The 22,851-nt window shown below is 55.6% G+C and overlaps 1 protein-coding gene and 1 long non-coding RNA gene across 3 annotated transcripts in view; one reads left to right on the forward strand and one right to left on the reverse strand.

The window, feature by feature from the left end:
* Window positions 1-22,851, reverse strand: part of ELAVL1 (ELAV like RNA binding protein 1) — a 44,286-nt gene that overhangs the window by 5,772 nt on the left and 15,663 nt on the right. For both annotated transcript variants that reach the window (XM_015122716.3, XM_077979877.1), the window contains exons 3-4: window positions 13,079-13,182; window positions 5,623-5,776 (exon numbers count right to left, since the gene is read on the reverse strand). In XM_015122716.3, coding sequence (XP_014978202.1) covers window positions 5,623-5,776; window positions 13,079-13,182 — 258 coding nt within the window. The remainder of the gene's footprint in view (window positions 1-5,622; window positions 5,777-13,078; window positions 13,183-22,851) is intronic.
* LOC144337069 (uncharacterized) lies at window positions 1,995-22,435 on the forward strand. The gene is made up of 3 exons (XR_013409701.1): window positions 1,995-2,292; window positions 17,572-20,828; window positions 21,991-22,435. It is a non-coding gene; the product is annotated as an uncharacterized LOC144337069 (long non-coding RNA).

The raw sequence follows: 22,851 nt of genomic DNA on the forward strand, positions 1-22,851 counted from the left end.
CAGCATGTCCACCGTCACTATTTAGCTGCCAGATACCCACTACAGAGTGGGTGTGTGGGGTTGGTGGGTAACAGGGTCGGGGTGGGGACTGCGTCTGAGAGTTCCTCCCTGGGCTCTGGGGCCACCCTCCTGGCTGCTGTCTCTGGGGCCCACTGTGACAGCAGGCCTCGTGGCCGAGCCTCCTGTCAAGGTGCCCAGCTCAGCCTGCATGCCCTCTCCTTCATGCCAGGAGGGAGTGGGATCCTGTGGCTGCCCCCTGCCAGCTCTGTGCTGCTGCCGTCACCTCACTCCTGTCTTGGGATACTCCACTCTAAGGTCCTGCACCCTCCCGTGGGCCCCAAATTGCCGTCAGAATCAAGTGAGGCCAGAACACTGCCCAGGCTCACACAGCAGAGCTGAACCTATCCACAGGCTCGCCAGGCAGGCCTGGGGTCCCTGTGTGGGAAAGGCCAGGGCCCCAGCAGCCAAGCCCAAAGGGCACCTTCTCTTGCTACCTCAACTGAGCCACCCAAGGGCCAGTCCCGGGTTCTAGGCTGAACCCAATCCCTGGACGGGGCAGCGTGAGACCTGAGGCCCGTCCTACTGTGGGTAGCATTGGTGTGAGACGCTGAGCAAGGTGGGTGGAAGGAGAGCGTGGCTGTCCTCCACCCCTGCCTGTCCATACGCTAGGCCCGGGAGGGAAACATGAGTAGCCCGTCCCTTGAAGAACCTGGGGAGTGGGCTGGGAACTGGATGAGGGGATGGGGGTGAGGGCACACTGAGCAGCGGACTAGCTCCTTCTCTTGGAGCGAGGACACGATGGGGTCAGGGGAAGGCCTGGGGATCGGAGACGTGACAGCTGAGGGCCAGTCTGAGAGTGATGTCGCTAGGTGGGAGTCGTGGGTGTGTCCCAGTGGGAGAGGCGGCCGCAGACAACCCAACCCAAACACCCTACTTCTCAAGACTTTTAGTCAAGCCAGGCCAAGGCTCGTGCCTGTGGTCTCAGCTACTCCAGAGGCTAAGGCAAGAGAATCGTCTGAGGCCAGGAGTTCAAGACCAGCCTGGACAACATAGTAAGATCTCATCTCTTAAGGAAAAAGAAAGACTTCCAGTCAAAGGGTGTCTTAAGTCAGGTTTCTTCTCCAGGCAAAGGCCTCTGGCACATGGTAATGAACAATGACCAAAGTCAGGCAGCCTGGAGCCGTGGGTGACCTGTCCAGCAGGCACCCAACTGTCCCCATGTCCTGTCTCCACGTCTCTTCCGGCACCTTACTCCACCACTTTCCAGAGGGTCCTACCAGCTGCCCCACAATCGCGACACTGCAGGTCACACGTGAGCACACAGACAGCAGCCTTAGTAAGGTCAGACCTAGCGCTACACACATGTGCCAGGAATATTCTGGGGCTCAAGCTCATTTCTGAGCTGCTGCTCAGAAGGAACACCTGAAAACATAACCCTGACAGACGCTGTTTTCTTTGACTCTCTCACGACACGAATGACAGCTTAGTCAGTCCTGGAAACCTAAATGAAAATCTAACTTTAGGCAAATACGACTGAGAGCTGACGCTGGCCGGCTCGTAGGGAAGCTGGCTCCAAGCAGATGGCTTCATTCTGTTTCTAAAGACCTTGCGGCACAGCGGAGAGAAGGCATGCGTGCAAGTGTGGGCTCCTCTGGTGTTGTCAAGTGGCTTTCAAATGCAAACTGCCTGAGTGAAACGAAGAAAACTCAAGCGGGGCAGGAGCGATGCTGTTTAACACAGGGGGATATCAATTCACTCAATTATGTAATGGATGTATACTTTCTGAAGATGGCTCTGCATTTTTTTTTTTTGTCTTCCCCTAGTGTTTTTTATTTTTAATTTGTCTTTAAGATGGAGTCTCACTCTGTCACCCAGGCTGGAGTACAATGGCACGATCTCAGTTCACTGCAACCCCCACCTCCCTGGTTCAAGTGATTCTCCTGCCTCAGCCTCCCAAGTAGGTGGGACTCCAGGCACCTGCCATCATGCCCGGCTAATCTTTATTTTATTTTATTTTACTTTATTTATTTGAGATGGAGTTTCACTCTTTTTGCCCAGGGTGGAGTGCAATAGTGCAATCTCGGCTCACTGCAACCTCCGCCTCCCAGATTCAAGTGATTCTCCTGCCTCAGCCTCCCCAGTAGCTGGGATTACAGGTGCCCGCCACCAAGCCTGGCTAATTTTTTGTATTCTTAGTAGAGACAGGGTTTCACCATGTTGGCCAGGATGGTCTTGACCTCTCGACCTCGTGATCCACATGCCTCGGCCTCCCAAAGTGCTGGGATTACAGGCGTGAGCCACCGCGCCTGGCCTATTTTTAGTAGAAATGGAGTTTTGCCATGTTGGCCAGGCTGGTCTCGAACTGCTGACCTCAGGAGATCCACCTGCCTCGGCCTCCCAAAGTGCTGGGATTACAGGCGTGAGCCACCGCGCCCAGCCCCCTTGTGTTTTTTAGAATTTAACAGCAGAGTCCAAGAAACAGCATAATCTCCAGATGAACACACTATAACGTTCACAATTAAGATGGATACAGAAGCAAAGGAATAAAAAAAAATTAAGCTGTTTCAGCTCAAGATGGGATTTTTTTCTCTTTTTTTAAAAAAGAGTTGGGGTCTCGCTATGTTGGCCAGGCTGTTCTGAACTTCTGGGCTCAAGCAATCCTCCCACCTCGGCCTCCCAAAGTATTAGGATTACAGGTGTGAGCCACCGCGCCCAGCCATCCTCGTCTATTTAACACTGAAAAGCCCATCGCAGGAAGGCAAACTCCACACAGGCTGGTTTGCCACACACTTCTCTTCCCTGCTGTCCGCCTTGCGCCTCATGAGGTCCCAGGAACAGGCACCCTCTGTCCCCAGCAGAGGGAGCCATAGCCCTGGGATGGGAGCCTCACCTTCCCACCAATTCTGCACCCTGGGGTGGGAAGCAGAGCCAGGGAGACCCTCCTGGCTCCCTTCTCTGCCTCCTTCACCCCTCTACAAAGATGCCAAAGGTTGCTTATGCCACCTTGAGGTTCACAGCTGACCTGGCGGGCGATACTGAGGTGCCCCCAACACCCTGGGAGACACTACCTTGCAGAGGGAAAGGAAGCAATGCCCCCAGCAGCTGTGTGCAGAGGTGAGTTCCCCCTGCCTGTGGCCTGTGTGTGCCTGAGAGACTAGGGAAGGCCCCGGGAGAGTTGGGTGGCTGGAGGCATGCTCTCAGGCACTGGGGGCTCCAAGTGGAGTGTAGGCTCCCATCATCAGGACCGTACTGGACAGAGAGAGGCCGAGGCAAAGCCGTGCATGTGGGGTCTAGAGGAGGAGGAGAGTGGACTGTGGGCCGGCGAGGTCAGCTTCCCCAGCCCCGGGCCCTGCGCAGCCAGTTCAGATGCCATAATGCAAAGTGGGGGGCAAGGAACCCACACACTGGCCCACCGACAGGATCGTTCTTTCAGCTAGCACTTGAAAGTAAGTGAGGGGACTTCAGGAACCACAGGAGATTCTTCTGGTACAAATCAGGGGAGTTTACACCAAGTAACTGGCATCCCCCGACCCTCTCCCCAGAGCGAAGACAGAATAGAGGCGGCCGTGCGAGTGAGCCCCGTCCTTCGGCACTGCTGGGTGCCAGGGCACGAGTCTGTGCTAGGCTACAGGCAGCCCCCAGAGCCCCCGTGAAGTGCACAGGGGCCCTTCCCCTCCTCGGGCCCCAGCGGGACGGAAGGCCGGCAGCAGCAGGGCCGGTGCGTGCCAGGTGGGGTTCCCACAGCCGGCCAGGAGGGAGAGAGACTGATAAGGCCGCCCACCCCAAAGCACGCAGCTCAGGGGATGCAGGACGATGTGCATGCCCCTCCAGCCTGCAGGCCAGGAAGGCCCCACCTGTGTGCACATGAAAGGCAAGGCTCTGGGCTGTTGGGGGAGTGCTGCTGTTCTCCCGAAAAGAGGTCACCTCAGAGCACGACTTCCTGTGGCCCGACTACTCGGTGTTATTTCAACATCACAGCCAAGGTGGGGCACAGTCTGTGTGGGAGGAATATGAAAACCACCCTTAAAACGAACGCACAGGCCTCACTGGGCTTGGGGAGCGGACTCTTCCCTCCTGGTTGGTCAGCACACTCCTGCTCCTGCCCCAAACAGAGCTAAGCGATTCTAAATCCCCTCAGGGTGGCCCGAGCTCCCCATCCCCCAGGCGGGGCCACATGCAGGGCTTGGCAAAGGATGTGGTGGTGCACTGGTTCCCAGCCTAGTGCGGCAGGCGGGCCAGGAAGTGGGGCCGGAGCACAGCCGTGGATGTGCACATGTCCCCTGCTCATCTCTGCCTGATGGCGTCACACAAAGCCCCATGCCCATGTCCAATGGCAAGACAGCATGGAAGGGCCAGCAAAGTGGCCAGGATTGCCTGCCCATTAGAGGAATTCACTGCCATGTGCTCTGTGCATTTTAGATGTGCTCCCCAGAGAAGGGCATCCGAATTCTGGGGATTTGGGCCATCAGACTACTGCACCCCAAATGCCTGCAATGAAATTCACAGTGGACAAATGTGTAGCAGCCTTTTTTTTTTTTTTTTTTTTTTTTAAAAAAAAAAAAGAAACAGCATCTTGCTCTGTTGCCCAGGCTGAAGTGTAGTGGCATGATCACGGCTCACCACAGCTGTATACTCCTGGGTTCAAGCAGTCCTCCCGCCTCAGTCTCCTGAGCAGCTGTGATGACAAGCCCACACCACCACACCTGGCTACAGTATCCTTTATTTTTTTTGAGATGGAATCCTGCTCTGTTGCCCAGGCTGGAGCTCAGTGGTGCAATCTCGGCTGGCCGCAATCTCCGCCTCGTGGGTTCAGGCGATTCTCTTGCCTCAGCCTCCCGAGTAGCTGAGATTACAGGCACCTGCCACTATACCCGGCTAATTTTTGTATTTTTAGTAGAGATGGGACTTCACCATGTTGGCCAGGCTGGTCTCGAACTCCTGATCTCAGGTGATCCATCTGCCTCGGCCTCCCAAAGTGCTGGGATTATAGGCATGAGCCACCACACCCAGCCTGCAGTGTCCTTTTCACCCCGTTCATGGGCAAGGCCAGGAATTTGGGTGCTTGAGGGAAGGTGCTAGAATCTCTTGGTGTCTTCACCATACATGAAACGCTGGCCTAATCCCCGGCCTTTTTTTTTTTTTTTTTGAGACGGAGTCTTGCTGTGTCACTCAGGCTGGAGTGCAGTGGCATGATCTCAGCTCACCGCAACCTCCGCTTCCTGGGTTCATGCTATTCTCCTGCCTCGGCCTCCCGAGTAGCTGGGACTATAGGCGCCCACCACCATGCCCACCTAATTTTTTGTATTTTTAGTAGAGACGGGGTTTCACCATGTTGGTCAGGCTGGTCTCGATCTCCTGACCTCATGATCCACCCGCCTCGGCCTCCCAAAGTGCTGGGATTACAGGCGTGAGCCACCACGCCCAGCCATCTCCAGCTTCTTTTAATGCCATCTTACCTCCTCAGCCTTCTCAAACCAAAGTCAACGTCTTCTCATTTTGGTGTTGTCCTCTTTTGCAGAATAACTAATGACATTTAAAATCAAACAGTGATCTGCCTTCCCTAGAAAACCCAGCCCCCACCTAGAGAACACCCTCCCCACACATCTCGGGCCCCTCTGGTACCTGTGGTCTGATCCACGAGGACTCGTGAGTTGATGATCCGCCCAAACCGAGAGAACATGTCCTCTACGTCCTTCTGGGTCATGGTCCGAGGGAGCCCGCTGATGTACAAGTTGGCATCTTTGATGACCTCTGAGCTCGGGCGAGCATACGACACCTTGAGAACACAACCACTTTCTGAGATTAGGACAGGTACGTGGCCAAAGCACTGAGGAAGGTGCTAAATTTTAGGTTAGGAAAAGCCAACACTGTGTGGTAAGAATTCATGCAAGGAACGATTATCATCACTGACACTCACCACCTGCAGCCGCATGGTGGCAAGCTCACTGCGTGATGGGCCGTGAGCCGGGGTGCCTGGCAGCGCTTCCTCACTGGGTGCTCACCATCCTCAAGGAGGCAAGTGTGACTCCTATGTCACAAAGCCCAGCAACTGAGGGCCTGACGCTTGTGGGTGGCTACCTCTCTGATGTGCTGGACAATGAGCCAGTGCCAGAGATAGGTCCTGGTGCCCGAAAGAAGTCCGTGCTGCAGCGGGCAAGCAAGCTGGGAGCTACTGGGAGCGCACGAGACTCCACGAGACGCCCCTGCCAAAGAGCAAGCTTGCCACGGAAGCCCTGATGGAGGAACCCGAGTTTGTACTCAAATCCACTCAAGGATTCAATATTAAATGACTCAACACCTTTTGGATTTTTATTTTGCAAAATCAAAGAAAACTGAAGAGAACCTTCTGGATACTTTGTCAAAATGGTACATTCATCATTCGTGTGGAGAGGGCAGTGAGGGGAGCCCGCAGGCCGATGCAAGACAAGGCCTTCAGTGCTTTCTCAGGTTGGCGCTGACAGCCGTGCAGACCCCACGGGCCCAGAAGGAGAAAAAGGACCATGGCGGGGCCGGGCACGGTGGCTCACGCTGTAATCCCAGCACTTTGGGAGGCCGAGGCGGGCGGATCACAAGGTCAGGAGACCGAGACCACGGTGAAACCCCATCTCTACTAAAAATACAAAAAAAATTTAGCCGGGCGCAGTGGCGGGCGCCTGTAGTCCCAGCTACTTGGGGAGGCTGAGGCAGGAGAGTGGTGTGAACCTGGGAGGCGGAGCTTGCAGTGAGTCGAGATTGCGCCACTGCACTCCAGCCAGCGGGACAGAGTGAGACTCCGTCTCAAAAATAAAAAAAAAGGACCACGGCAGAACCCCTCTGCCTGTGAAGGGGCAGCCTGGCAGGACTCACAGCCTCATCAGCAGGCTGGGATATGGAGGAGTGAGCAGGAGAGGAGGGAGCAGGAGCAGAGGGAGCAGGAGAAGAGGGAGCAGGAACAGAGGGAGCAGGAGCTGTGTGCCCGGGAAGGGTGGGGACTTGAACCTGTGCAAAAGGAGTTCGTTCCCTTTGAGGGAGGGGCACAGAACTGATGAGCCAAGGTAACTGAGACCAGAACGCAGGGAGAAACCGCCACTCAGGAGTCACTGGGCAGAATCTGTGTGCCGAGAACACACAGCATCCTCTGAGAAGCTCCTATCATGTCCCAGAGAAGGAACGACAGACATTGCCCCTGCTCACAGGGCAGCGGGCAGCCCAGCAGGGGAACAGGAGAGCCCCATGAGGAGAGGAGTGTGGGGCTGGAGGCCAGCTCCACCCGGTAGCGGTGGGAATCGAGGGAGCATGTCACTACGGGGCCCAAGAGGTCTCTGGGGAAGCCGTGCTGCTCCCAGGCCCGGGGCACCTCCATCAGCCTGTGGGCAGGAGCTCTGCGGACACTTGGCCACCCCACAATGTGGGTCAGGGGCTGCCAGTGCTGTCCCCAGAGAAAAAGAGGCTGCCTGGGCCCCCAGCCTCCCCTACAGTGTCCGGGCCTGCCCTGGCTTGCTGCAGACCCGTCTGGACTGGGGCAGTATTTGGGGACCTGCCAAACCGTGACCCTGGTGCCGGTGGAGCAGAGCTGAGGCTGTCACTGACTGGACCTACTGCCGTCCCTGGATGAAGCCCCAGAGGAGAAGCGCCCTAGAGCCAAGTGCTGGGGAAAGCTCTGATGCCTCCCAAGGACAGGTGTCTCCAAGGACCATGGGAACTCCGCTTTCCTCTTCTCTCTGGACATGGTCACATTCAGTCAGGCTAGAATCAGAGCAGCTGGTGCAGAGCAGGTGTGCACTGACCTGGGGATCCCCGGCCCCTCGGCCAGAATCCTCTTTCCTAAGCTCCCAACATCGCTTGCTCTTTGGCCTCAATCGGGTCTTTTTCTGGCTGCCAATGCTCAATAATTCATCCAGTGAGCGGTTCAATCGTGTTCCCCCCACCCCACAATCCAAATTCATAGCCGAAGTCCTAACCCCTTGGGACCTCAGAACGTGACCTGATTTGGATATAGTCATTGGGGGTGTAATCAGTTAAGATGAGGTCACACTGGTATAGGGTGATCTCTAATCAAATGTGACTGATATCCTTATAAAAATAAGGGAAATTTAGGCCAGGCGTGGTGGCACAGGCCAGTAATCCCACTGTTTTGGGAGGCTGAGGTGGGAGGATCGCTTGAACACAGAAGTTCAAGACCAACCCAGGCAACATGGCAAGAACCCATCTCTACAAAAAACAAAATTAGCTGGTCATGGTGGCACACACCTCTAGTCCCAGCTACGCAGGAGGCTAAGGTGGGAGGATCGCCTTAGTGCAGGAGTTTGAGGCTGCAGTGAGCCGTGATCACACCACTGCAGTCCAGCCTGGGTGACTGAGTGAGGCCCTTAAAAAAAAAAAAAAAAAAAAAAAAAAAAGCTTTTTTTTTTTTTGAAAAAATAAATTCAATTTAGAAAGGCAGGAAATGTGGATACAGGCACTCACACAGGGAGAAGGCTGTGTGAAGACAGACGCAGAGACTGGGGTGATGCTTCTCTAAGCCAAGGAATGCCAGAGACCGCCAGCTTCCACCAGAAGCTGTGAGAGAGGCCTCTTGGACAGATCCCTACCCAGTGCCTTCGAGAGAAACCAACCCTGCTGACACCGTGGTCTTGGGCTTCCAGTCTCCAGAACCCTGAGTCAATACTCTTCTTCTGTTGAAGCAACCTGGCCTGTGGGGCTTTGTCATGGCAGCTGAGCAAACTCCTGACCACTCAGCTTGCCACAGATCCCTCCACTGGCATCAATGCCCAGTTCCTCCTCTCCCTATTTACTTCTTGACTGCATTGATCATGACCTGACACGCTACATATTTTATTTACTTTTTTAGCTTTTTTTGTAGAGACAGGGTCTCGCTATGTTGCTCAGGTTAGACTTGAACTCCTGGGCTCAAGTGATCCTCCTGCCCCAGCCTCCCAAATGGCTTGGATTACAGGCATGTGCCACCCTGCCTGGCATCTACTTTATTTATTTAACTTTTAACTTTGCAAACAGACTCTGTGAGGGCCAGACTTGTGTGTTTCCTGCCACATCCAAAGCACTCAGAGCAGCCTCTGGTGAACGGTAAGCACCTGGGGACTGCTGCTGTGTGAATGGAGTGCGCAGCTGCCGCTGCTGTGAAGAATGTCTGCCTATCTGCACTGCAGTCCCCAGCGCTGGCTTCTGTGGGTGACAGGAGTTTTGCTGTTCTGGTTCCTGAGGCTTGGTTCTCACAATGTGCTAGGGAAGCCTCCAGGTGACGTTAAGTGCCTGTAGCCACACAGAGCACCTGGTTTCACACCCTGGCTTTGCCCCCCCATCCCTCCGTGACCTTGGCAGAGCTGTTTCACAACTGGAAACATCAGCTTCTTCAACCCAAATCTGGGGACCATTTTCTATGGGGCTGTGGAGAGGGCACGTGAGACACGGGATGGAAGGTCTGGCCTCCCGTCAGCCTTTGGTAAACACCGGCTGTGTGTGGCATACGGGACCCGGCAGTGATGCAGAGCTGCACACGGAGACTGCGGCGTCCCGGCAGGGACACCGAGCTGCATCTGGGACATGCTCAGCCGGCTGCCTCCATGCAGGACCACTCCCACTGTGGCTGCTTGGGCTACTACTACGGGGAAAAGATAGATAGGGATGAGGAGACAGGACTCCTCCCTCTCCACTCTGCCATCAAGGGAATGACATCAGGACCAAAGAGGACAGAGCGGACAGGGTGAAAGTAAGGGCATGTCTCGGCTGTCTGTGCAGGGCTGGGGCCTCAGAGCCCAGGGTGAGCACAAGGCTCCAGGAGGCCCTGCCTGCAGGGCAGGAGTGGGGCAGAGGCTTGGGGCCAGCCTGCAGTTCCCAGGATGTGCCTGACCACTGGGTTTCCTCTAGGATGTGGCCCTTGCCTTGTGCCCCTGTAGGTCCTGCTGCTCAGAATACCCTCATCCCCACCCTGGCCTGGCTAACTCCCTCTCCTCCTCCAGATCTCAACTCTGGCTTTCTTGAAGGAGCCTCCCCTGGCACTGGCCACTATTATAGGCTCCTGAGCCCACCCTGGGACCACCTTACAGTGAATAGTGGGCACCGCTGGGCTCCCCGAGGGCGGACCATGGGGCAGGGACCCCCAGCCCCTGGCAGAAGGCTTGGCCCCAGCCCATATTGTCCGTCATAAAGGATTTGTCTAGTCTCTGTCCCAGATTCTTAGGAGAGAGTTTGTAAAACTTCTGGAATTTCTGTCTTTGTTACCGTGAGGCCTTCGATCCCACTTGAGTTTGTGCTAAGTGATGGCTCAGGATAGGCCCCAGCACCAGAAAGACCAAGCATGTGACTAGAGGGCTGGGGCTCTGAGCTGGGCGATACCGGCCTGACCTCCAGGGTGGGGGAGGGGAAAAGGGTGCTGGGGATGGAGTTCCATCACATGGCCGAAGAGTCAATCGGTCATGCATTCGTAATGAGCCCAGTAAAAATGCCAGACACCAAAGCTATATGGAGCCTCCCGGCAGGTGCGCAGGTCACATGCAGGGAGGACAAGGCACCTGATCCCACCAGGTGCAGACATGTGAGCTCTGTGCTTGGGACCCTTCCTGTGTGGCTCTTCATTTGGCATGCCCTGAGTTGCAACCTTTATAAACAAACTGTCATCAGAAGCGTGGGTTCCAGGAGTCATTCTAGTGAGTCATGCACCCTGAAGGGGTGGCGGGAACCTCTGAATTTGTAGCCAGTTGGTCAGAAGTGCAGGGGCCTGGGGACCCCCAAAGGGTGACTGGCATCTGAGGTGAGGGCGGTCTCATTGGAGACTATGGCCTTAAATGTGCGGGGGCTGTGCTAACTCTGGGTGACTGGTGTCAGAACAGAACTGCAGGATACCAGGTGGCATCAGACCAACATGGAAAAAAAAAATCCAGGATGAGTTGAACGCACAACTCCATCCAGGCCCTTATGACGCTGCACAGATGAACCACCCTTAAACTGGGGAGGGCAGGGGATCCGAAGTCCCTCAGTATCGAGGTACCTGGACCAGCACCAGACCCTGGCCAGGGGCTCAATAAAGGTTTGCAGAATGAACACACTTGGAGCACAGAGGACCCCAGGGCTGCGCCAGGGGAACTGCTAGAGAAGCCAGGCCCAGGCAGCCTTGGGGAGACCTGGGGAGAAATTACTGAGGGCTGTCACATCCCCATGAGGCTGGCCTGTTTCTGCAGAACTAGGACAGTGGTGGGAAGCCACTGAGAACCAGACTCTGCCGGCAGAGGGCAGGGCCACCGAAGGTGAGGTAGGCTTCTGCACGCATGGCCGGGATGACGGGGAGGGACACCTGCCCAGGCCTGAGCCCCTGGTGTTCTGTGAGGCTCTGGCTCCAAACTCAGGCAGCCACACCAGCCTTTCCCGCCAACATCAATCCTAGAGAGGCAAGAGAGTCCTGTTTACGCACTGGGCACAGGGCTCTTGCATTTGAGTAAACAGAACAGCTGCGCAGGAATAATCAACGGTTCTGCTCCACACCTCCGCCTGGCTGGGCTGCCTCAGAAACAAGAACCTTCAAACATTTTCTAAATGGAGAAAAGAATTCCTAGATGGGGAGTCCAGGGCCAAGAATAAGCCACCCAGGGCTGGAGGTGATTCCAGAAGGGCCGCCCCTGCTCAGGTGGAAACCCATGGCGCTTGGCTGCCCTCAGCAGCCCCCACCAGGGAAGGCACCTCTGAGGACCTGCGCTGGATATGAGGATGCAGGAGTGGCATGCCTGCCCTCGGGGAGCCCACTGCACACAACGCCCATGCAGCACGGGGCAGGTCCGGAAGAGCTGCTGTTGAGCGAGGGTTTGGCCCCTGAGTAACCAAGATTATGGGGCAGTCTGAAGGCAGGGACAAAGGCCACCTCTTGGCTGAAGGTGCTGCCACTGCCAGGTCACAGGACCCCTCTTGGTGGGCAGGCAAAAACCCAGGTTCCCAGGCCGACCCTGCAGCGACTCAGGAGGCCCCCCGCAGCCTGGGAATCTATATTTCACAGCTCCCCAGGGGCCCTGATCATTGGTGCGGGTCCAAGAGGGACCCTTCTGGGCGACCGATGTGACTCAGGGAGCACCTTTCTCTGGGGCAGGAGCATCTAGCAGATCTAAAGGCTCACAGAGGACCACCTCATTCCAAATGGCCTCGGAGCAAGAGAGAGGATACTGGCCGGCAAGCTCTCACGTCTGTGGGTACCCTGTGAAGGCCGGCACTGAGGGCGGGTGGGTGCAGTGGCTGCTGCAGGAAGCTCGGTTGCAGGGGCCTGCCTGGGACACGGGAGGCTTAGGGAAGGCTCAGCAGCACCCAGGACTGACAGGAGACCAGGGAGCAAAGGTCAGAAAGACACGAGGCTTGATCCAGATGGCAGGAGCTGCCCACGAACCCAGGAGCCAGAAGGCAGACACGTGCAGACGGGGGTTAAGTGGGGTTCGGGGTTGACAGCCCCAGGGCACGAGGGCACGGGTCAGATGATGAAGACAGAGGAAATCCATCTGTGTGACCTGGAGGACCTGTGACTCATCCCAGGAAGCCACCATGGCCCTGCTGGAGGTGCCACCCCTGGGTTGCTGCACAGTTGGCTTCCTCTAGTCACCTGCCACTGTGAAGCTTCCACACACGGCAACCGCCTGTCACACATGGCTATCCTCTGTCTTGTTTACTGTCTACCCCCGACCCATGGGGGCACTGAGTTTGTCTGTTTTGGTCACTGTGGGGCACACGGTAGGTGCTGAGTGAGGTGCTGGGTGAGAGAAGGGTTACAACTGGCCCCAGGGAGCGCAGAGGGAGCGCTGGGCAAGTTGGGAGTGGATGGAGCTGTCCAGGGATGGGAACACAGCAAGTCAGGCAGGAGAGACGACAGGGGAGGCCTGGGAGCTGATGCAACCTGGGGGCACCCTGGGTGGGGAGTTGGCCCTGAACCACCCATGTAAGGCCTGGGAGGGTCACCACCTGACCAGGGTATCTGATGGGAGCCCCCAAGGAGGAGTGGCTGTGCTCACAGTCCCTTGGAGAGTGACTGTGAGGCTGGGCGGGGCTCAGCACAGACCTGTGTCTAGGGCAGGAATGGATGCGGTGATGATCAGATCCTTAATGGTTTTACCTTAATGGTTTTTGACTGGAGCCTCAAGCCGTTCAGCGTGTTGATTGCTCTCTCTGCATCCTTTGCGGTCACGTAGTTCACAAAGCCATAGCCCAAGCTGTGTCCTGTGCGGGAGAACACAAGGACATTGGTAAGCTGACCGTCTGCGAGTGAGGGACAGGGAGGTCGGGAAGTACTTTATCTGCCAGGCCTTTGGGAAATGCGATTACAGGTGCTAGCAGACTTTCTTACTTTGGCAAACACGTACATTTTCTGCAATAGACACAGGTTACTTTTTTTTTTTTTTTTTTGGAGATAGGATCTTGCTCTGTCACCCAGGGTAGAGTCCAGCGCTGTGATCACAGCTCACTGCCACCTCAGATTCTTGGGCTAGAGCCTCCCACCTCAGCCTCCAGAGTATCTGGGACTACAGGCCCACTCCGGCAGGCCCAAGCTAATTGTTAAAATTATTTGTAGAGGTGGGGTCTCACTATGTTGCCCAGACTGTTCTAAAACTTTTGGGCTCAAGCAATCCTCCCACCTCGGCCTCCCAAAGTGTTGGGATTACAGATGTGGGTCACTACGCCTGGCCAAGAGGTTTTATTTTTGTAATTAAAATAACCCCAAAAGTTATTTAAAATGGAATATTTTTTAAAAATACTGTGCTACGGACAGCATCTTTCTGAATGACCAGTCCCGTGGGTGCCAGCCACTCTGTGGACCTGGGTGGTGAGGAAAAGGAAGACCATGGCAGTGGACAGGCTGGTGGACCCCAGTTTGTGTCACTGCTGTTTCTCTACCACTTCCTTGTCCAGAGCAGGAGGGTCTGCTGGCACCACCCAGCACCAGTTCCATTTACCTTCCCAAGCCTGAGACCAGCCCGACCCTGCTGTGGGGCAGAAGAGGACGGAGAGCCCAAGGAGAGGCCAGGGGCTGAGAATCCCCAGCCCCGCCGGACAGTGGGGGAGAACCAAGGTCACGGGCAGATGTCCCTGCACCCCCTTTGTGAAACACTCAGCCAGGTACAAGTGAATACCCACTCACTGGACACCACGAGAGGGACTCGGGATGGCAAGGGCAAGACCAGAGGAAACAGCCTCTGAGGTCAGGGTTCAGAAAGAGCTTCATAGGACATTTGGCTAAACGCTCTCACTAAAGGGGAAGTGAGGAGGCCCAGGGAAGAGCGCAATCCCCGCCTCCCCCCAGCATATCCATGCACTTGCAACGCTGCTGAGCACCTGCTTTGGCCGGAGCCTCACCCGGCACTGCTCCACTCCCCCAGCCAGCAGAGCACCACAATGAGCAGGCCACCGAAGAGGAGGCCTGGAGCCCCACTGCGGCAGAGATCCTCTTTGCAGCTGCGCCAGGGGCATCCAGACCCATCTCACCCACAGCAAGATTACAAATCCAGCAGAGAGCCTAACCCAGATTTGCCACTTTCTTTTTAAAATGAATTTTATTTTTCAGAACAGTTTTAGGTTTACAGAAAAATTACAAGGATAATACCAAGTTCCCATACGGCTCCCTCCCAGTTTCCCTATTGGTACCACCGCGTGTGAGTATGGAATGCTGGTGATGATGAACGTTCCCATTAACTCTGGTCCATGCCCCATCCGCTTCCTTAGTCTTTCCCTCATGTTTTTTCCTGCCCCAGGACCTCATCCAGGATCCCATGTGACACTTAGTAGTCACATTCCCTCAGGCTCCTCTCGACTACGACAGTTTCTTGTTTCTCGTGACCTTGACGGTTTTGAGGACTGGTCGGATATTCCATAGACTCTCCATCGGGTTTGATGGAGTCTCTGTCATGCCTGGAGTGGGGCTGCGGGTGTTGGTGCAGAAGAGCACAGCTGGAGTGCCCTTCTCATCACACTATGTCAAGGGCACAGGCCGTCAACGTGACTTATGGCTGCTGGTGCTGACCCTGATCACTCGGCCGAGGCAGTCAGTTTGCCAGGTTTCTTCGCTGTAAAGTGACTCCCACCCCTTTCCACACTGCCCTCCGCGGAAGGAAGTCAGGACGCCCAGCCCACACTTAAGGAATGGCCCTGATGTAGCAGCTACAGAAATGACATGCAGCTAGTTCTGCATGGGGCACTCTCTTTCCTGACGAACAAAACCAACATCAGATCCTCTAGACCCATATTTCTAATAAAACTCCATGGGGCTAAGAGACTCAGCTCTGGGGCCCTGGACAAAGGGAGAACCCAGAGCACCAAGACTGCAGGACCAGGCCCACGTGGAGCGAACTGGGATCGTAGCTCAGAGAACAAGCAGCGCAGCAGCGCGGCCAGGTCGGGACTGCCAGGGCCTCTGCAAGCGCTCCAGACGGCAGTGTAAAACTGGCAGGTGTCCCTGCACCCACTCTGTGACATACTCAGCACAGGTACAAGCGAACACCCACTCACTGGACACCACGGGAGGGACTCGGGATGGCAAGGGCAAGACCAGAGGGGACAGCCTCTGGGGTCAGGGATTCCTGTGATATGGATTCTTGACCACAACGTCAGCCTGGCTGGGTTTTTTTCACTCCTGAACACCTGCTCTCCAATTGCTCAGCGCCATCTACATTCGGGCCCCATCCTTCTGCTCCATCCACAAGCCTGGACCACTTGCCTCCTTGGCTGCAGCGCCTCAGGCAGCCTAAGCACTGCTTGAGAAAGTCACACACCGGTAAGGACTCGAGCACCAATCCCCGTTCCTGTGTCCTCAGCCACAGCCAGCTCCTCTCAACACATAAACATAGTCCCTGCCTGGCCCAAGTCCCTGCTTCATCTCCCAGGTGCTGGGTGGTCCTGGCTGGTCCCCGAGGATGGTCACTGCTCCAGGGACCGTTTCAGGATGTGTCCCCTGAGCTTTCGGCAGCTTAGGGTAGGGCCTACCCCTTTGGGACATCCCTCCTCTGGGATGTGGAAACCACACCAGGTTTCCATCTCCCTGACTGTCCCTCCTCAGGCTCCTCATCCCCTGTCCATTCCAAGAAGACTCACGGGCCCTGAGTACCCACCCACATTTGGCCCTTGTCTCTGCCATATGCTCTTCCTCACCACATGTGCCCACGCCTGCCAACACCGAGGGAGTCGCACACCCTTGGGCGGCCCCCGTCGCCTCCCATGGTCAAGCTCCTTCTCTGTCCTCAAGGAGCTGATGCATTAACTGAGCACCTACTATGTGTCAGGCCCTGTGCTTGGCTGGGGGTTGGTGATGCATGACAGAGGACGGTCGCTACCATCATGAAAGCTGTCACATCCCTGCGGGCAAGTCAGACAACATGGTGGTGAGAAACTGACAAGCATTAAGACAGGGGTCAGGAGGGCCCGTGGCGGAGGAGATATTTTAAACAAAACCTCTGCGTGGCTGGCGTGAGCATTCCAGACAGAAGAGCAGGTGCCAAGTCTCTGAGGCAGAGACAATGCCTGTGTATTCCCAGAAAGTAGAGGTGGCCCGTGTGGCAAGGGCCTGGGAAGTGGCCACTGGCAGCAGGGCAGAGCCAGTGTGGAGCCAGTGGGCTGCTGATCTAATCCAGATGGGAGATGCAGGCTATGTGCACAGGCCAGGGCGGTAGATGAATACCCCACCCGGAGGACTACACGTGGGGTAGTGGGGTAAGGGCCCTGTCCTCCCTATGGGCTGGGCCTTGTGAGTCAAGGCCTGGTTTCATCCCCAGAGTCTGCTCTCCTCTCTGCAGTGGGTGCCTGGAGGCAGTGGGAAGGGAGGAAGGTGAGGGATGAAGGTGTCCTGGTTTCCACCCGCTGGGTGAGGCCGTCAATCAGAAGGGCTTCATCCAGCACCTGACCGCCCACCTCCACCTTTGCCTCCAATACAAACCAACCTGGGCAGCTTTCTAAGCCACCACTGACTGCCCAGGCCACACCCCCAACCAATGAAGTCAGAAAAGGAGGAGGTGGGGGGGGTTGCCAGCTGGCTTCAGTGGTTTCAAGACAAGGTCTCAGTCTGTTGCCAAGACTGGAGTGCAGTGACAGGATCTCAGCTCACTGCAACCTCTGCCTCCTAGGCTCAGGTGATGCTCCCACCTCAGCCTCCCAAGGAGCTGGGACTAGAGGGGCGCACCACCACGCCTGGCTAATTTTTTTATTTTTTGTACAGATGGGGTTTTGCCACATTGCCCAAGTTGGTTTCGAACTCCTGAGCTCAAGTGATCCTCCCACCTCGGGCTCCCAAAGTGCTGGGATTACAGGCGTGAGCCACCGCACCCGGCCTCCTCAGTAGTTTTTTTTTTTTTTTTTTTTTTTGAGACTGAGTCTGGCTCTGTCGCCCAGGCTGGAGTGCAGTGGCCGGATCTCAGCTCACTGCAAGCTCCGCCTCCTGGGTTTACGCCATTCTCCTGCCTCAGCCTCCGGAGTAACTGGGACCACAGGCGCCCGCCACCTCGCCCGGCTAGTTTTTTTGTATTTTTTAGTAGAGACGGGGTTTCACCGTGTTAGCCAGGATGGTCTCGATCTCCTGACCTTGTGATCCGCCCGTCTCGGCCTCCCAAAGTGCTGGGATTACAGGCTTGAGCCACCGCGCCCGGCCTGTAGTTTTTAAAGCTCCCTAGTGATTCCAGTGCATGAGGGACAGGGGGCTTCCCATGGTTATGCAGAGGAGAGGAGGCCTCTAGAGAAGAAGTGGAAATGGGCCCCCAAGTTACTGTTTCTCCAGGCAGGGTCCACAAGCCACCTGCACCAGGGGCATCTGGACTTCAGGGCAACAACTTGGCTCCCTAGATGCCCCTACACCCCAGCCTGGGACCTAGGATGTCAGGCAGGCGTGGGAATCCGCATCTCCAAACTCCTTACAGATGCTCTTCCTGCCCGCCAATGGCAGAGCCTGCCAGAGCCCCTGCCTGGAGATAGGAGATCAGCCCCAAGACAGGAGGCCTGAGGGCTTGTGAAGGAGCAGGAGGACAGGGAGGCAAGCTCAGAGGGGCCTGGCTCCTGCACAGGCCGCAGTGGGTCTGCCTGATGTAGGTGCTTGGGGGGCAAACGGGGCCCCTGGGATGGGGGATGGGATGGAGAGCGTGCAGGTGGGAGATACGGGGAAGCAGGAAGGAGGAGACCGACAGGGAGGAATGCAGGACACAGAACCCAGAAGTAAGATGCAGGGCTGTCCCAGAGGCCAGTGCATGCCCGGCTCTCACTTCCCTCAACTGGAGGAACAGCCTCCGCACCCTTTCTGGCCACAGGGCAGGGGTTCTGGGCTCTGGTTCTCTGCCTGCCTGCCATCAGCATCCCCCTCCATGAAGGTTAAAGCACAGATGGTCAAACACCCCGAGTGGCTGACTCAGGGGTCTGGATGGGGTCTGAGACTCGCATTTCCCCAGGTATCCCGATGCTGCTGCTGGCCCAGGGACTGCACCCTGAGAGCTGCTGCCTGGAGAAGACAAAGCTGCCTCTGCGGGGAGCACCACGGACACCTTACAGGGTACCCATACCCTGAGCAGGGCACCCATACCCTGCCCACCCCAGCTAGTGCTCTCAAACTTCCAAACACATTTTTCCCTCTCTTTGGATGAGGGTTAAGACTGGAGAGCTGCTTCCTTGTCTTACGCTGCCAGACATAATGCTTCCATCCCTCAGTGCTTCTTGCCGCGGGCAGCGCCCTGACCTGACGTGGGATGCAGGGCTGAGGGGGCAAGTGCCCTGTGGGTGAAGCCCTCCTCTGCACTGAGAGGGCAGGTCCTGTGAGTTCTCTCTTTAAAGGCTCAAGGGAAGACTTCACTGAGAGACAGAGACTGGAGGTGGGGAGTGAATTAATTCAGCAATAAATAAGAAACAGCAAAGGTCCGCAAAAGAAAAGAAATGGGCGAAGGACAAGAAGGGTATTTTACAAAAGAAGTACAACCAACCACTAAATAGAAACAGTGATGAACTTCATGAGAAATAGGAATCACCCTGATTGGATGTCGCTCGTCCCTCACAGGGTGGCAAAGGTAAGAAATCCTGCCAAGGCTAGAGGATGGCAGAGCCGGACAGAAGGAAGGGCGAACTAGGAGTCCCCTAGAGAGTGAGTTAGCGACAGGGACCAAGAGCCTTTAAAAGGTGTGCTCTCCCATCTGCTGCTTCGAAGGCAGGAAGACTTTCTATGGAAATAAACAATGAGCAAAGATTTGTGCCAGGACATTTATCTCAGCGGGTCTTTCAAATATCAACAAATGGAAAGCAGAATACTATGTGACTGCATAATGATGGGATCGCAAGATGTTCAGCGAAGTGGAAAAATGTCCAGATATAGGAAGGAAAGTTTATCTGCAGCCTGAGGGGAGAGCCCATTCTATAGAAGTACATGACTGCTTATGGCCACAAATACGTAAAGAAAATCATCTGGAGGGACATGTGCCCAAAAGCTAACAGCAGTGTCATTGTAGGTGATTTTTTTTTTGCTTGGCTCATGCTTAAGTTTTTTTCTGTGAGAAGCAAACATGACTCATATTAAGAAAAAAGCCGTAAGGCTGGGAAAGCCCGGAAGGGCATTCCTGCAGAGGGAACAGTGTTCAGAGAATCAGAGTGCCTAAGAATAGGGCCTGACTGGAGGAGTGTGGGGGGTGCAGCAAGCGGGAAGAGGGGGCAAGCGCCGAGGGCTCTTGGGAGCCCCAGGCAGGGATGAGGACTTTAACCCGACCAGAGATACACAGCAAGACAGAAGCCGTGAACGGGGCTGCAGCCTGGTGGCTCCAGCATGACAGGCCGTCCATGAGGGTGGCAGGCTCATTCCTTCTGATCTCCCGAGGGACATATGGGGCCACCGTGGAGAGACCAGACACCAGGGCAGGGCTGCCCAGGAAGGCAGCGGGCAGGACCACTGGGTGCTGCAGTGGCCTCCTTAGCTGGTGTTTGTAGGTGGAACAGCCAACAACCAACCAACACCATATCCCCAACATAGGGACCAGGGCCAGGCCAGCCAGAAACAATCCGAGTCTTGAGGGCGGCACATGGGGCAGTCCCTTCCTCCCAGCCATCACCACGCCCCTCCTTCCTCCTGCCACCAGTGCCCAGCCCATGGCTGGCACTCAACCAGGATTTGCTGAATGATGATCTGCACTCTCCTCCTGCCCAGTACCACTCATTCATTCATTCCTTCCTTCACTCCGCAAACACCGACTGGCTATGTCTAGGGCTACAGAGACTAACAAAGCTCCTGCCTCCAGGAGCAATACCGATGTGCTGGACCAGAAAGCTCCAGCTCAGTGCCGGGTGGAAACCCCACAGTGCAGGTTGGCCCAGGTGCCATGGGAACCCACAGCGGAGCATCCGACACTTGGGCCAGGGGAGGCCTCCTTAAGCAAACAGGGCCAGGACGTGAATGGTTTGAGGAGGGGAGTGACAGGGACACATGCGGGCTGTCAAACAGGCCCCTCTGCTGCAGTGAGGAGAGCGGTCTTCAGGGAGCACAGGGGGCCAGTTAAGAGGCCAAAACGACGCACGGGCCACAGACAGTGGTGTCCTGGGCTAGAATGGTGGCTGAGGAGAGAGGGGAAAGGGATGGACTGAAGAAACACCCAGGAGGACAAGAGCCAAGGACACTCCCAGATTTCTGAGCAGAGCTACCAAGTGGATGGTGGTGCCATCGGCTAAGGTGGGGACAACTGGAAACGAGCAGCTGGCTTTAGGGAGACTCAGGTCAGTTTGGAATATACTGCATTTGAGGGGCCAAGGTCACCTGGAGCTCAGGACAGCTTTCTGGTCAAAAAGGAGGTGGTAGACAAAGGGCAGCTGGGAACCATGGAGTGACTCTGCCCATGCTGAATGTCGGCTTTGGAAGAAGAGGACAGGCCGGGCGCGGTGGCTCAAGCCTGTAATCCCAGCACTTTGGGAGGCCGAGACGGGTGGATCACGAGGTCAGGAGATCGAGACCATCCTGGCTAACATGGTGAAACCCCATCTCTACTAAAAAATACAAAAAACTAGCCGGGCGAGGTGGTGGGCGCCTGTAGTCCCAGCTACTCAGGAGGCTGAGGCAGGAGAATGGCGTAAACCCGGGAGGTGGAGCTTGCAGTGAGCTGAGATCCGGCCACTGCACCCCAGCCTGGGCAACAGAGCAAGACTCCATCTCAAAAAAAAAAAAAAAAAAGGAAGAGGACAATGGCATAACCCTCTGGCATAATCCTCTGAGCATAAACCTCTGGCATAACCGGCTGAGTCAAAGGCTGGGGAAAGGTGCTAAAGACAGACAGCCTCAGGGGCAGTCAGACAGGTGGGAGGAGGTGGTGCACCTGAAAGCCAATGGGAGAAGATGCTTCTGGAAGGAAGAGACAGGGAACAGGACAGTATGTGGGTGGGAGGCCAACACACACAGCAGTGGCTCTCACTCGGGGAGACTGCCTCCCAGGGGACATGCGGCAATGTAAGGACATTATTGGGTTTCACCACTGGGAAGTCACTGCTGGGACCACATGGGTGGAGGCCAGGATGCTGCTCAACACCTGCAGCGTCCAGCATGGTGTCCAGTCCCGACGTCAGGAGCATGGACATGGAGGAACTCCAAGCTAGAGGAAGCTGGGAATCTGGAAGGATTCCTTTCAAGACACTCGAAGCCCAGGAAAAGTGGGCACTTGGAGAGCCTGAGGCTCTTGGGAAGCCGGGAAGGGAAGGGAAGGGAAGGGTAGGAAGGATTGGAGTTGGAGAGCTGGAAATGCTGTCAGTTCCACTGCGAAGTGGGAGGTGTCATCCGCTGAGGGTGAAGTGGGTGGCTGGAGGCCTGAGGAGGGTAAACACAGGGAAATGGCTCCTGTGGGGCTCCGGGACACCCGTGTTGTAAGATAAGCTAGACCAGGCATCAGATTTGCCGGGGTGCTTGCCTGGCCGGGTGAGAGGCTATCCTGGGGGGCTGGAGAAAGCAGTTGGCTGGGAAGAGGGGTGGTGAGACCTAGGGCCACGCCCTGGGCCCCGCCAGCAGAGGTTTGCCCACATTGGCGGCAGGCTCAGCAAAGCCAGGTTGCAGCATGTTCTCCATAAAGCTCCAGTCACTTGAAGAGCTGCTAGCAAGAGGCTGGGCCAAGATGAAAGCCCAGGCCCAGACACTCCACAACTCCTGGTGTGCCAGTTACTAACTACTGTCCAAAGATAAGACAGAGCTCACCTCTGAACTGAAATAATTTCCAAATTACACTTTTGCAGACTTCACTGATTCTCAAAACCAGTTTTCTCCAGACTGAGCCAAATCTAGGTGTTCCTATTAGCATAGCTCACATTCCTGTGAAAACCACAAGGGAATAGACAAAGAAGTCAGGTTCCAGGAGAACGACTGCAAATTCCGTGGGAATGCTTGCAAAATCTCCAGTGCTCAGGAATATCAAAGAAAATTCCCTTCCACCAGAAAGTCAGAGGAAAAAGGTGAGACTTGTTAGTGGCACAGGAGAATTTTTAAACCCTTCTCTTATTCAGGATGGTCTCCTGGAGCAGGAGAGAGATGCTGGCTTCTAGAACATTCTAACACTGCTTAAGTTTGTATACTGCGTAAAATCCCTATTGAGAAGGCGTTTATTAAATCAGACTCTTGGAGTTGGAAGGAGAGAAGGCTTTTGTATTCAGTGCCCGCATCTGAATTCCCTGTACAGCCGCCAGACAGGCTCTTTGGGAGTCACTGGGGGGTCAGGTGTCTTATGGTTACTGGGGAACTGTTGAAGATAAAGTGCATCGATGGGCACATTAGGTCCAACACATCGCTCTATGTTCATGTATGCTTGAAACGTTTCATAATAGAAACTTTTTTTAACTTTCATTTAATTTTTAAGACAGAGTCTCACTCTGTTGCCCAGACTGAAGTGCACTGGCGCAATCTCAGCTCACCACAAC

This window comes from Macaca mulatta, chromosome 19 (assembly GCF_049350105.2).
Source record: "Macaca mulatta isolate MMU2019108-1 chromosome 19, T2T-MMU8v2.0, whole genome shotgun sequence".
NCBI classification, from domain to species: Eukaryota; Metazoa; Chordata; class Mammalia; order Primates; family Cercopithecidae; genus Macaca; species Macaca mulatta.